The following is a 14,717-nucleotide window of genomic DNA, read 5'->3' on the forward strand; positions in this document are numbered from 1 at the left end:
ATATTTATAGTTACTCATTTCTCCTTCTACATCATGATAGCTGCCACCACTGGATTTCCACTGCCATTCATAAGTGGGGGGAGGCATTGCTTTGGAAGAACAGCTTAAGAATACCCAATGATAATCTTCATGGTTCTCTACCTGTTTGATACATGTGGTCTTAGTTGGCTTTCCTAGAATGGAAGAATACAAATCTATCACTTAGTTTTTTATCAAACAAAAAATGAAATACATAAATAAAGCATAAAATCTCCATTTTGTGCCGTTTTCCTTTCCTGGTTAGCAAAACATTCACTTGTAAATAAACTCATTATTTAAGGTAGACTTCAATTATTCACAAGAATATGCTTTACACTACCGTCAATGAAACTGCAAAGTTGTCACCTCAGTAATTAAGCCAACAAAAATGTATGTAGTAAAACAAAATATTTCAATACAAGGTGAAAAAGTGCATCACAAGTTTTTTTTTCTTTTTAAATAGTAATGTGTGTCCTCACAGGGTTTTTTAAATAAAACTCTCAGGATCGCATGACTGGACATACTAACATACCCTTTACATACTTAGGCCTCCATTAAATGGCTATCAAGAAGGGTACCCATCACACTGCCATTATTTCTAATACTGTGATGAACTATACAAATGGAGAGTCATGTATGCATATACTACACATCATAACACTGGAGTAAAGTGCAGGTATGCCCTTTTTTACCTGTACATAACTACTGGTGAAATGCTACTATGTAGGTACTTGGAAGAGAGGCTTTGCCTTTGAGTTGTCTAAGACTTGTTAAGTGGCCCTCCTAATGAGAGATCTCACCAATAAATATATGCATTTCAAATTAACATCTGGGATATTTGGGAAAAATCTACTAAGTGGGTGACATTGGTAGTCTCTCCCCAGTACTAAGCATTGTAGCTGACCTTCCTGATAGTCTCCTTGGCTATAATCTCAGTAAACACCCACAGAGTACTGAACAGCAATGGAAATAGGCTAATGATTCATTAGGTCCATCTGCCTGATGCAGGTAAACCCCTTCAAAATGGTTTCCATTTCTCCTTTTGTTCCATTTACCTGCCCAGTGTGATTTTTATTTCCCTTCTTTTATTTCACCCTCTACCCCCTCCTCTGACAAGGCTTTTCATGGCCCTGCTGCCTTTTCTGTGCAGTATTTCCTTGTTTCCTGAATTTAAATTTCTTAGCTTGACATGCCCACATACTGCTTGAGGACTTTGTGCATCTGTATCACATTATCCTTGTGTCTGTTCCCCTTCACTGTATAAACGTCTAATCTTTTCATGCTGTCTTCATTCCATAATTTGAAAGCTGTAACTTTCTTCTTGACACCTTTCATTGGGTTAATACTCTTTTGTCTTTTGTATAGGCTGCAGAAATGGAACCAATCCTGCCAGTGTAGAGACTGGTCTACAGAGTTAATCTCTGGGTCAGATTCAGAAAACTTTCCCATGTCATGCTAAGCAAATTTTTGTGAACAGCCACATGTGGGGTGTATGTGATTAGAAAATACAGGTTCTGTGAGTTGGACAGGTCAAGCAGCATGGTCGGGCACTGTATATGCTAATGGCCATACAATTACATAATAATGAGCAACAATATTAAAATAAGACTCTCAGGGTATGCTAATACTACACATAATTACTTTCATGGAATCCACAACACTGACATTGTGGGCTGGTACCATGTAGATAGGGACACAATCCAAGAAATTTTGGACATGTGTCAGCCTCATCTGCAGCCCCTGTGGGAGTCATGGAATACCTAATGCAGTGGATACTAAGGTGTTTGTGACTTTATAAATATTATCTACAGGAAACTTTCAGTGATCTACTGAAGACAAACTGGGGATATTTCAGGTATCTGCCTCAAGAATATGCCATCAGTTTTTCAATGCCATGGTTTAGCATGTGGTGATCATTTGCGTTTACCATAGAGCACCATGCAGGATTTCTATGATATAGCCTATTTCTCTGAGGTACTGGTGGGCATATACTGCACCCATATTGAAATGAAGGCCCCACATTGTGAAATAAGAAGGAGGAACATAAACTGCAAGGGGTATCACCCCCATCAACTGCCAGGTGGTCTGCAATGCAAAGGTTATAATCTACAATGTGTCTTTAGGCCACTCAAGCACTTACCATGACTCCCACAAATGCACCTGTAACCTATACTAACATTTGTGAGGGGTGACTTTACCCAAGTTCATCTTGTTGGTGATGGTGGATATACCCTGAACCCCTTGTTCATGATACCCATAAAAATCAAACAGCACAGGGATACAACCATGGGCAATCACAAACAAGGAACATTGTTGAATGAGTGTTTGGGTTGCTGAAGGCACACTTTTACTGTCTGTAGTAATCTGGTTCTGCCCAGGAGTATGATGCTGACACGTGTGCAGATATAGTATCAGTGTGTACAATGTTGCACACTGTCAAACTTATGAAGCTGTTACAGCAGGGTGGGCACTTGCTTTAGCAGCAGTCCACTGCACTCAAGGCAGTGAAGGCTGAGTCATATGAGGAGTTAGTGGAAGAGCCAACTTCAGGGGCTGATCACACCTGACAGAGGTGGTTGTAGTATTCCGTGGTACTAGCAAAGAGACAATGGCTTGCACATAGCTTCAGAATATAGTATAAAAGAATGAAGCAGATACATGACAGTAAAAGTTATGCATGCAAAACCAATTTCAGGCTGAACTTACCCATACATAAGCTGGCCACACTGTGTTACTTAGGTTGCATATGTCTGAAGCAATCTACAAAAGGTAGGGCACAGTTACCATCATTTGTACAAGTGGGGAAGGAAGTGCTGGAGTGGATGTCTTTCAAAGGGAAGTGTGTGAGTGCTGATAAAGGAAAACGTGCTGTTGTGTATATGTCCTGTCAGTGGGGGTGTTAATGTAAAAGTCTTCAGAAAGAGCCAGTGTCAGTGAAAGTGTGAGTGCATGATGTTCTAGGGGCTGTGGTGGTATGAGTGTGGGTCTGCTGGGACACTGCCTTAGCAGCAGCTGTAGCACTGTAGCTTTATGCACTGGACAGGTTTAGGGCACCTATGGCAGAGTTTTCAGCATCCTGTGAATGCTCCTGCCCATTAGAGCTGGCTTTAACAGGAGTTGCACTTAGGTGGGGGTTGGTATAATGGTTAAGGTGTTAATCTCGGAGACATAGGTTCCACAGTTTGATTCCTCACCCTTGGAAGCATGGCTAGGATTGAAAAGGCCCCTTGGGATTGTTAACCTAGTAATTACATATGAACCTCTGTATCATGACCATGGTTAAATGCTGGTGTGCTGCATGACAGTGCACAATGAAGGGTACAAAATGTGCCACTATCTTGACTGCCACAGTCATGGGTACTCCTCTCTTCACTGATGAACCCTTCACAACAGATGTAGCCATGGAAGTGCTAGTGTTGTGGAAGTAGAATCTTGGTCATCCATGGCCATGATGGCTACCATCTGTGTATATAGCTGTGACCAGCTTCCTAGACAGACCCTCACACTGACAGAAAAAAACAAACAGAATGTGGCATGTTCTAGTATGTGATTTAATTTATCTAAGCAATCACACAAATAGGACATGCAGTCCTATAAGTCATTACACATACCATGCACCACCCTAACTAACTCTGACATGACTGTGGTGGCATTATCCTGTACCTTCCTAATAGTCCTGCACATATGCTGCATTGCACCCACTGGCACACTAGTCTCACTGGGAAGGATAATAAGCATGTCTCCATGACCAGTATTTCCTTATTTGTTTTATGATTTTAATTTCTCCACTTGACATTCCCAAATCCTCCTAATACTCCAATCCTTTTTTTTTGCATTTCTTCCACTTGCACATACTGCTTATGACCTACTCCTTACACCCACATGGGCCTCTCTACCCATGGCTGTTAGAGACAGAATCTGACATGTATCTACTAGTGGCTAGCATGATTCCCTAACTGACAGTGTTCCAATTAACATTGTCTCCCTGTATGGTGTGGGAATCCAAGGTATCTGCTGGACAAGAGGCTGTGGGTATGGTCTGTGTAGGGGATGCAGTGGTCACATTTTCTGTGTCCAACACACACACACACACACACACACACACACACACACACACACACACACACACACACACACACTAGTACTATGTCAGCTCATCTCTGTCATCATTTTCAGAGGTTGCAGATGTTCCAGCATAAGATTGGGCTAGTTCTACTCTGCTGGTGCAACGTAAAGTATCAGCTGTGAATACACAAAAGCACAATATTCTGTGTAAGCATAAATGCAAATGAGATTTGCATATATCAAAGTGATAACAACAAATAATTTAACTGAAATGAATACCTTGTACAGATGACCATGGAGGGTGATCTGTATATCATCAAAGAGCTTTAATAATTTGGACAGTGAGTAAGGATTACAGAGGATTTACAAGCAGTCATACACAAAAAGAGGCCTACATACTTGGGGGCATCTCCAGTAGATGGTCTCATTTACTGGTCCAGCTGTTCTTCAACATCCAGCACCACAATGTGGAATTGTATGGAGGTGTCAAGGCCAGGAAATCCATCTCAGTGAGAGGTGGTGTATTTGATGGGCCCCCCAAATGATTGATCTACCTTCACATGCCAGGCATTGACATCATTGTTAGGAAGCCCATATGATGTCAATGGCCTCACAGCACAACATCTTATAATTGCAGGTTTGCCTACCAACTGCATTGATGTTTCCTACCACATCTTCCCAGGCACGGTCTTGGTAGACCTGGTTAGCTGCATACAAGCCAAAGAGCCATTGCTCATGGAAACAGAGAATATAAGAGCAGTACCTCATTCTCTACAAAGCAAAACATTAGCTTATGGGTGGATTTTACCCCAAAGTCCCCAGAGTGCTTCTGCTTGTTTAGGCATTGCGCTGCAGGAATAGAAAAGAGCAGAATTACCAGTCTTGTTCCAGAGTAGCTCCAAAATCCTTACATCATTCTCCCACTTGCCCATATAGCATGCTGTTGTTGTGCCTGTCAATTATGCAAGCAATAATGACCAACAGGGTGTGCGTTACTGTGGAAATAATGTTTGCCCAGGAGTGTCCTGAGGCCCGATGCTGCAGGCGGGAGACCACTACACCCCCGGAAGGCATTATTTCCACAATAACACACACGCTCTGGAGGTTATTAATGTTCTTATAGAATGGGCTCTGTTAAATTGTTTTGTATGATTTTAATTGTATATATTTTTATATTTTTTATGTAAAATCATTCCTCCACCTAATATTTCAAACTTCCTGTAGCATCTGTTTGTTGCTGTACTGCTGTTAGGTCATTTTAAAGGTATTCTGATATTTCCTAACCTCCTCTAAAACTGCAAAAACTGTTCTGAGTTTGACAAAATCTTTTCTGTATTTGTAGAATTTTTCTATGTTTGTGCACATTTTTCTGCATTTGAGAAAATTTCTCAGGCTTTGTGAACTTATTTCTAATTATTTCTGATACTGCAGGAATACTGCCTTTTGTTGTGAAGCATTGGTTATTTCACTTGAGCTCAAAACCAGTTCATGTTACATTAAGAGGGTTTTATTCAGCACTCTGGTGGGAGCAGAGTGCAGATTCAACCCACCTGAGTTGGGAACTGCTGGTGGAAGGCTTATGGTGTGTATCTGACTGGCCTGAGGACTTAACTGTTTAAAAGTCTTTCATCCTGCTGGTATAAAAGCCTTACATTTTTGTGAGACTGCTCATTTATTCAGAGCTTTCCTGTGCCGGACTTGGACACCAGTGACTACATACACATTTGCAAGAAAAATTATACAAGGGTTACACATTGCATGGACCTGAACCATATTTATGACAGAACTTGCTGGAGAAACAGATAGGTTTTCCGTAGGCTACCTCTTCTATGAAATAAACTTCACATCTTCATGAAACAAAGACTGTCCCTCACTCTCTTCAAAAAGAATTTGGATAAATGAATGGGAAACTGTAAATTCACTCCCAGGGTACTGCTCATGTCCCTTATGGACAGAGTCAGTCTGTAAAATGGCTCAGAGCTCCAACACCCAAAGACCCACTACCCTGATATTACCCCATTCCATATCCAGGGAATTAAGACATAATATTGTCATGTCCTGAATATTATTGGCTAGGCTTTTAAAGGCTATTGTGCCATTAGCCTAGTAATCACCTGATATGTCCACCTAATATCCCACTGGACTGCCAACAATAACTGACATCCCCCACTTAAAATCTGGGTCAGTAATCAAGGAGCCTCAATCCTTACTACTGACTTCAGTGTGGGAGCATCACAGGAAACACAAGAATAAAATTTCACAATTTCCCTTAACAGCACAACAGGAACTCTCTCTATTTTCTGGGATGGACTATATACCTCTGTCCACCCCAAATGTATTCCCGTAACATACACTTCAGAGGAAGGTGTTCCAATTTAAGACCTCTGACTCATTCACACCCAAAATACATTTAAATCTCACACACTCTAACACTTATGCGAAGCCTGACACAGTTTTCCAGCTGTGTCCCATCCACAATGCACATGGTAATACTGCCACCAGGGTCAGACAGGTTTATGATCAAGTATTAAAAATTAAATGTCAAAATAAATGACAGCTATGACCAGAAGCAGCCAGGAATTTGATGTGACTGGGGAGTATCAAACAGGTATAAGCACTCTCTAATTTCTAAAGAACACACTGATTGTCAATCCACAATGTAAAATAATGAAAAATGTTTAATAAGTAAAATGATTACAAGAATGTAAATCAACAATGTTCAATAAAAAAACAGAATTCAGGCACCAGAAATATAAAATTAAACTGTAGGATAGAAGTCCATCATCTTAGAAAAACTCTATCTAAATAACTAAACTTCCTAATCTAACTAGAGAATACTGTCCCTGATCTAATCTATGACATAACACCAAGGCAAAGGCCAGCTTACATTTTTTGTTGAGTCTTTTTTCTTGGATGTTCGTTGCACAGCGCTGTAACTGACTGCAACGCTTAACTGCGCTTCAACTGACTTCAGCATTCTCTTTTATATTCCAAGTTAACATTCTCAACTGTCTTATTTTAAAAATAACAATCAGCTTTTGAAAAGGTTATTTTTCCTATCAATCATCTGTTCAAATAATCAAATAGCAACCAGGAAGATTCTAATGACAAAACCTACTAATCAGCTGATTCTCCACAGTTTGTACTTTAGAATCTCCCTCACAAACGTGCAATTAGAAATGTATCAAAACATTGACAGAGTCTTTAAACATTTTGTATAAACTGGGAAATGCTCAACATTTTAAAACTTATTAACATTTTCACAGTTAGACATGCTGACAAACAATACACGTTAATCTGAGAATATACACAAATCTCCTGCCAGACATGCTAACACAGATGGCAGTGATTTAATTTTCTTCACAATCACCTATGAACCTATATGTGATTTTTGTTAGAGGAAATATTTTATTTCCAAAATATAAGTTATGTAAGTATTTAATGTCTACATACACTCACAATGACACATTCAGAAATTCAGACAAATTGACAGAGACAGATACACACACACACACACACACACACACACACACACACACACACACACACACACACACACACACACACACATTCAGAAACAAACAGCCACACAGTGACAAAAAAGCACACAGCAATTAACAGCAAATTTATTGAGGGAACACATACTCATATTTCTCATTTTAAGCAAAATAAAAGGAGAAATGTATGAATGAACATTTATGTATGTTTATTGCAAGACATTTCAAATCTTACCAACCCCCTCCCAAAAAAAAACCAAACAAAACAAAATGTTCCCCTGAGTTTGATGCTTTGTACTGCAAATTTGCTCATTTCTTTTTCAGAGGAATGACTAATTAATATAGTCAGGCAATAATGCCTAACATTAAGAGTTTCATACCTACATTTTAAACCAATAGATGCTGATAGACTGCCTGTTGTAATCAGCATTGTCTCTGTATGTGTGTGTGTGTGTGTGTGTGTGTGTGTGTCTCTCTATCACTCTCACTTATGCTGTCATGGATGTATACATACATAAACATGTACACACACACACTTTTCTTTTTTGTATTTTAATTAGTGTTTGCTTTCATTTTATACTTACTAAACAGCAAAATGCTGCTTAGGAAGTGAAGCAAAATGGTGTCAGTTGCCATTTCAACTGTCAGAGCTTTTCATTAAGCATTACCTGTACATAAATACCCTGCTGGAGAATGCTTGTTCTCCAATCAGGGTTAATGTAAAGTTTGCCCATTCTCTAAATATCTTTATCCACACTGTTTAAATAATGTCAGGCATCATACCTCTCGACTGTCCAGATTTTTGTAGAATGTCCAGGGTTTTGTTCTGTTATTCATAAAATGTGTGGTTTTCTGGCAGATCAATGAGGAATGAAGATGCTACATGCATACATTTGTGTTTCAGACTTCATATCTTTCAGAAAATGCACACTAACACATATCTTGTTATTCTAGCAACTATCTAAGTTTATAAAAGCAATATTTAAAATCTGTCCCTATTTTTTGGCCTTTACCCTCCCACCATTTTTTTCCAGATTTCTTGCACCATGAGGTTGAGAGGTATGTCAAACATATAACTTTACTGAATTGGTGTTGCTCACAAAATAATAATTACACCATTGCAAATGACCAATGTGACATATTTTTCTCAGCGTTGAAAATAATTTTGCTGATGACATATATGTGTAATGTATACAATGGTTAGTTTTTTGTATTGAAACTTGCATCACAAGCCCAGCAAGAGACTGTTAAACTGTATTCTGGATGTACATGGATGGTTACGTCTCCATTAAACTTAACAATCCTTAAGCCCAACAGATGATTTAGACTTGCAGTCCCCCTCTCAATGCATCATCTGAAAACACAATTAGTGACAAATGTGTTCCAGTTTATGCCATAAAGATCAAAAGTGGGTAAAAGCATTCATACTTAACAAAATATACTTGTAAGAAGTAGCACTCACTGTGTACAAGCAGAGCTTTAGCTAGCCTTAACAGTTCCTCAGGGTGTCACATATGGTAAGTTCATAAACTGCTGCACTCTGCCTTCTTCTGTAACATAATGAGACTGTGTGCCTGCTGTTAATCTTATCTCATTCAGAGTCACCTGACTGGGCACAATGATTATACTGATTAGGTCTCAACATATTATTGTTTCTGAATTGCTCAATTTGTTTGATAAGGACACCTGCTAATAATTTCACTCAAGTCTCCAGTATGATGTGCACATGCCTGTGTTGCTTTGGGAGCACTGCAGGTGCATGGTCCAGGCCACGCATCAAGAGGGATCCGTAATTCCACCTACAACCTTACATACATGTAGTTACTGTGGAGCCTGCATTCTTAACAGCATAGACTGTGATACAGAAGTGCCATGTTTTACACCTTAATTCTTAACAGCATAGACAGTGATACAGAAGTGCCATGTTTTACACCTTAAAGTGCCACTGTGAACCATATAAACATAATATGTATATTAGTCTCTTCTGCCATCCATCACATCAATGCTTATTGGTGCACAATATATCATACATGTGAAAACTGCTTTGGGTGCCAGTTTTCTGACATTTGTCCCCTATAAGTTTAAGGTGAGGTATAATGGCTGTAGAAGGAGATGATTTTGCTCCTTTTAGAACACAGTGATGGTCTGTAGATGAGATAAACATCTTTTTGCTCCTCCTCCATCATGATTATAGCCTGAGACTCCTGCAGGAGGGCTATCAAGGGCTTCAGAATAAATCTGAAGCCAGGAATAGTTTAGCCAAAGTTGTCACCCATGTCCCTGGCATTTCATACATGGGGAACAGTGCCATCAGCATTACAGTGACATGAGCAACAGAATCCTGACTGTCAAGGCCAATGAGAGGATGAAGTTAAACAGTAGACACCACATAAGTATTGTAAGTAGAAATTATGCCAGCTGCACAAATAACCTGCCACTGTGTGCCATCAAAAGATATTACACAGTGCTCTTTTTCTATATATAGATCTTGATGACATTGCAGTGAATAAGCACTTGCACAGTAGATTGGAGAGATCACCATGGGGAGTATCTTTCCTTCAGAATGCACAGCTTATAATAGTAAAAATAGTATTGATTTATTTCCATACTGTAAACATTTCATAACTCAATTACACCTTCTGTGATACCTGCCATAGGTGAAAGATAGTTGTATGACTGATGAATGTTATTACTGTGTTTGTACATGCATTCTGCCCATATACTTGCTCAAGTGGGTCAAAGAATGTGCTCCCACACTGTGATGATGCCTGTGGATTCAATCCGCTCCCCCACGTGTGTTCTCTTAATTTCTCAGTTGGGTGTCTGTCTCATTATACAAACTACAATTTGATGTGAGAAGTATGTATGAGCAACATTTTTTGGGTGAGTTGACATGTGTGTCATGAACCATCTTTGTCAGTATACTTGTTTCCTTTGTTCATAGCCTGTGAGGGAAATGTATGTCAGATTAGCATTTTTTTCTTTGTAAATGTACATTTGTCTCAGACATCCCATTACTGCGTGTTTCACTGCAGACTCCTGTTGGTTTGTCCAGGTAGCTCATGACATTAATCCTTTCCCTTTCAAAAGGCAGGTGTTGATGGTTATGGGTTTGGGTCCCTCTCTCCCTTGTTATACTGGGTAATGTGTTTGTTGTTCATTTAAGTATATTAGGTGTAATGTAACCATAAGACAAGTATATATCAGCTTTATTTTTCATAGGAACTGTATTTCTATCTCTCCCCACCCTCTTTGCCACTTGCCTTTCTATTGCATATGCTTATTTTGTTTATCTTCATTTATTATATGCAGTAGCACCAATACCTGCACCCATCTCTCAGGTAAGGCCTGTCGGCACCCACAGGTGGCAGCAGCAGATCTACCACCACCAAAAGCATCAGCACATCTGGGTCCCAGCCTGTCACTGTCACCTCCTACCTTATCTAGACCGCCCACAACAGGTAGCCCTACACTGGATGCTGGGACTGTTGCACCCAACAGTACCAGTGCCACAGGAGCTGACACCTTTGTCACTCATTGGCAGCTGGCAAGCATTTTGGGGGAGATAATCGACAGGAGGTTAGATGCCTGAATTGACCAGATGGGAACCTCCACTGATGATGCTTTTATTAGTATCCCTGTCCAGTACTGTCTCCACCATCTGAGGCAGGGGCCAATGATGATGGTAGCCAGGGTAGTGAGTAATCTCCCACTGGATCACAGCTGAAAGAGGCTGCATGTGCAGAACCCCATCCTTTCTCCCATCATGGTGTTCCCCCTCGATTTCATGTCAGCGTCCATCCCTGTTGGTTGTACAGTGCTCTCCTCAACATTGTCTCCCTTCTATTTGTCTACTGATTCCTTTTTTGTAATGCTTCCCCCATTTGTTTTACTACATACCATGTCAGTCTTGCCCATCTTACCATGATAACTACTCTAACCCTATTAGCTTCCACTTACTTCCAACATTCCTTCCTTCTTGAACTTACCTTTATTTTATTAATGAAAAATGGGCACCTGTCTCACAAAAAATATTACACCATCTTCCTCACCTCCTTTCTGTGCATTCCTTAGTTTATCACTTTCTGTTCTATCCTCTGCTTGCTTCCTCTTTTCATCTATTTCCTATATTCCCATTTCCATCCTTTAACCTGGCCAAAATACATAACCACGCTTCACTCATACATATGTAGGGCTTAAAAATCACTTATCATATTTGAAGGTAATGTGACTGGCGAGTCAAGAAGAGTACTGCTGATGCCTATGTACAGCTGATGAGCACTTGCATTGTTCATTGTATAGCAAAAAGCTAGGCTGTCATGTTTCACACCTCCGACTATTATGTATAATTATCGTGCTCTACTTATACTGACTCTGGATGACACAGGTTACTCAGAGGAGCTGGGCATCATTGGCACAAATAAAACAAGCTATAACTGCAATTCTTTTTGCAAAGTATTAGACTGCAAACTATGCCTGTATATGATGAATTTAGATCCCAAAGGTGGTGTGATGAGGAGTAATTGTTGGATCTCTAATCTCTTATTACTTCATTCTGCAATTGTGTGGCTCACAGTTACTAAGTGTTTCCCTGAAGGCTTTTGTCTGACTGTAGTTGCAGCTCCATCTGTAAATGAAGTACCTTGGTTAATACAAGGGATGAAGGCTGTGGGTTTAACTATAGGGAGTGTACAAGTTTGTGCCTTTTATTCCTTCATTCTGCAAGTGTGTGACACACAATTACTGTGTTTCTCTGAAGGATTTTGTTTAGCTGGTGCTGTAGCACAACCTGTAAATGAAGCTCCTTAGGTGATATAAGTGACAAAAGCTGTGGGTTCATCTCCCATGGGGGTTGCATATAGGTACATGATTGTTAAAATCAGCTACCCTGCCATCATTGGACTTGCCATGCGTATTGAATTGTACCATTTGTCTTTCCTTAGTTGCATTATTGAAATATTATTTGAACTAGTCTTCTTTTACTGTTGGAAGAAACACCCTGATTATTGTTAATCTTAGGCGAAAACATAACATAATTTAATTTTTCTTCACATTCTTTGACAGCCTGCTGAAGTTTCTTAAACATTTTTGTTTCTTAAACAAGTTTCTGTTTTCTGGGCTCTGTCAAACACTAAGTCATACCCCAGATGAAGAAGATACAAAAAAGTCTCATCCTTTACCTTACTAGTGTTTGTATTGACTGATCAAAATCTCTATCAGTTTTTCATTGTATGTGATATTTAAAGTGAAAGGCTAGTATACATCTCAGTCTGAGGTGCTAGTCTACTTACTGCCTGCTCAAGTTATGATGCTGGTAAGACAATACACTGATTAGCTGAATGAATCTACAAGCATAATTATGCAATTAAGAGTGGAAATGCAGACAATGCTTTAGCCAAACATAGTATGATATGTAATAATTTCAAGACACTAACAGTATACAATGTGTGACAGGATAACTATTTCAGATCCAGTACCTGGTAACCAAAGCACCACACCAAAAGGAAGCTAAAGAAATGCTGTTATTTCTTACTAGCACTTCTTTCTTGCAGACAAGGCTCTGATTATTATGTGTTCTCCACATGGATGCCAATGGGAATTCAGCAAGTTGAGAACATATAATAACAGGTTATGCCTGGAGTCCTGATCATCATTCTTGAGCTTTACCTGCTCCATGTACTACTAGTTAAAGAAAAAAAAGCTCTGCTAGTTTACACAGAAAGGCAGTGACACATTGTCTTACATTACACAAAGTCAGGGACACATTACTGGCACAGACGGCACACAGATACAAATTTGGTGTTTATTGTACAGCTGTGTCTTCCTTGTCAGTACTTGCAAATTTAACTGTCAAGTGTGATGCCCGATCTTAACAACTTAAGCATGGGATGCTAAACATTAGTTAACAGTAGGTTTTATGCTATAGAAGCAGTTAACTGATTTGTCTTTTTCTGGATATAGGAGCATAATCACCACCCTCCATGCATAATCACCACATTCCATTCACTACATAATAATTCATTATTTAAAGAGTTAAGGTAATAAAATTTTGCAGTCTCATTATATTGAGTAATGACTGATTTTCAACAACTCTGATTTAATATATGCAATCTTCTGAAATTAAATATATTTAAAAGAAGATCATGAGATAACATTATAACTGACAGAGATTCTGGTTATTACTCTTCCTGCACAGCTATCATACATAGTGCCAATTTTTCAAGGAATCTGCACTGCATGGCTCTGTTATTTGTTTTTTAATGACATTGGTAAAAATGAAAGCAATATCATTAAGTATCATAACCAAATTCACAATACCATATTTCTATTTCCAGAGAAGTCATCCTGTCCAAATAGAAGTAAAAGGGCAATAATTAGGTTCATAGATTTGTACAAGGCAATTAGCCTAGTAGACAATTTGGTGCCTAGCCACTGCAATTCTTTTTCTTGCTTCCTCTGTTTTTAAGGGGTTGAGAATACAGAGGTGATGAGAATTTAAGGACCCCCATCTACTGATCAAAGTTGAATTTAAAGAAGGGTAAAATTTTTTTTTGTTGTTTTTGTTAAACATGGAATGGGAGCTTAGTCCATAGGTAGGGGATCCTTTAGGAGAGGTGTCTATACTACCAACAGGTTCTGTTAATATTATGATGTAGATTATATTCCTTAGAGTGAGTAGTGGTGGTATTAAGGGTTTTATGAATATACAAGAGATCAAGTAGGATAGGGTCATTACTAGCCTTGCAGGCCAAACAAGGGTCAGTGTTTTTTAATTTCTCTAAGTCTTTTGGGTTTCTAATACCATGATGGGAATGGACCCCATTCTTAAGTCAAAGTAAGGTTAAAATTCATGAAATTAGTATTACCATGACAGGAATGGACCCCATTCCTAAGTCAAAGTAAGGTTAAAATTCATGAAATGAGTATTGTTTCACTCTTTGATGTTAGCCAAAAGTGCTCTTTGCAGCACTCGCAATGTACCCAGTAATGACTCTGTCTACAATTCGTACGGTGTTACATGAATTGGTAACATATCTAAATACGACTGTAAATTCTTTTTTATAAGACCAGTTGTTCCTACTACTATTGGAACTGTCTGGGTATCTTTCTTCCACATGGCTCTCATTTCTGCCTGCA

General features: G+C 39.1%; 1 protein-coding gene across 1 annotated transcript in view; it reads right to left on the reverse strand.

The window, feature by feature from the left end:
* Positions 1-14,717, reverse strand: part of LOC122789772 (V-set and immunoglobulin domain-containing protein 1-like) — a 282,372-nt gene that overhangs the window by 110,563 nt on the left and 157,092 nt on the right. The window contains exon 4 of the mRNA XM_044057211.1: positions 15-173. Within this exon, the coding sequence (XP_043913146.1) occupies positions 15-173 (159 nt within the window). The remainder of the gene's footprint in view (positions 1-14; positions 174-14,717) is intronic.

This window comes from Protopterus annectens, chromosome 15.part0, assembly GCF_019279795.1.
Source record: "Protopterus annectens isolate FY-2018-M chromosome 15.part0, PAN1.0, whole genome shotgun sequence".
NCBI classification, from domain to species: domain Eukaryota; kingdom Metazoa; phylum Chordata; order Ceratodontiformes; family Protopteridae; genus Protopterus; species Protopterus annectens.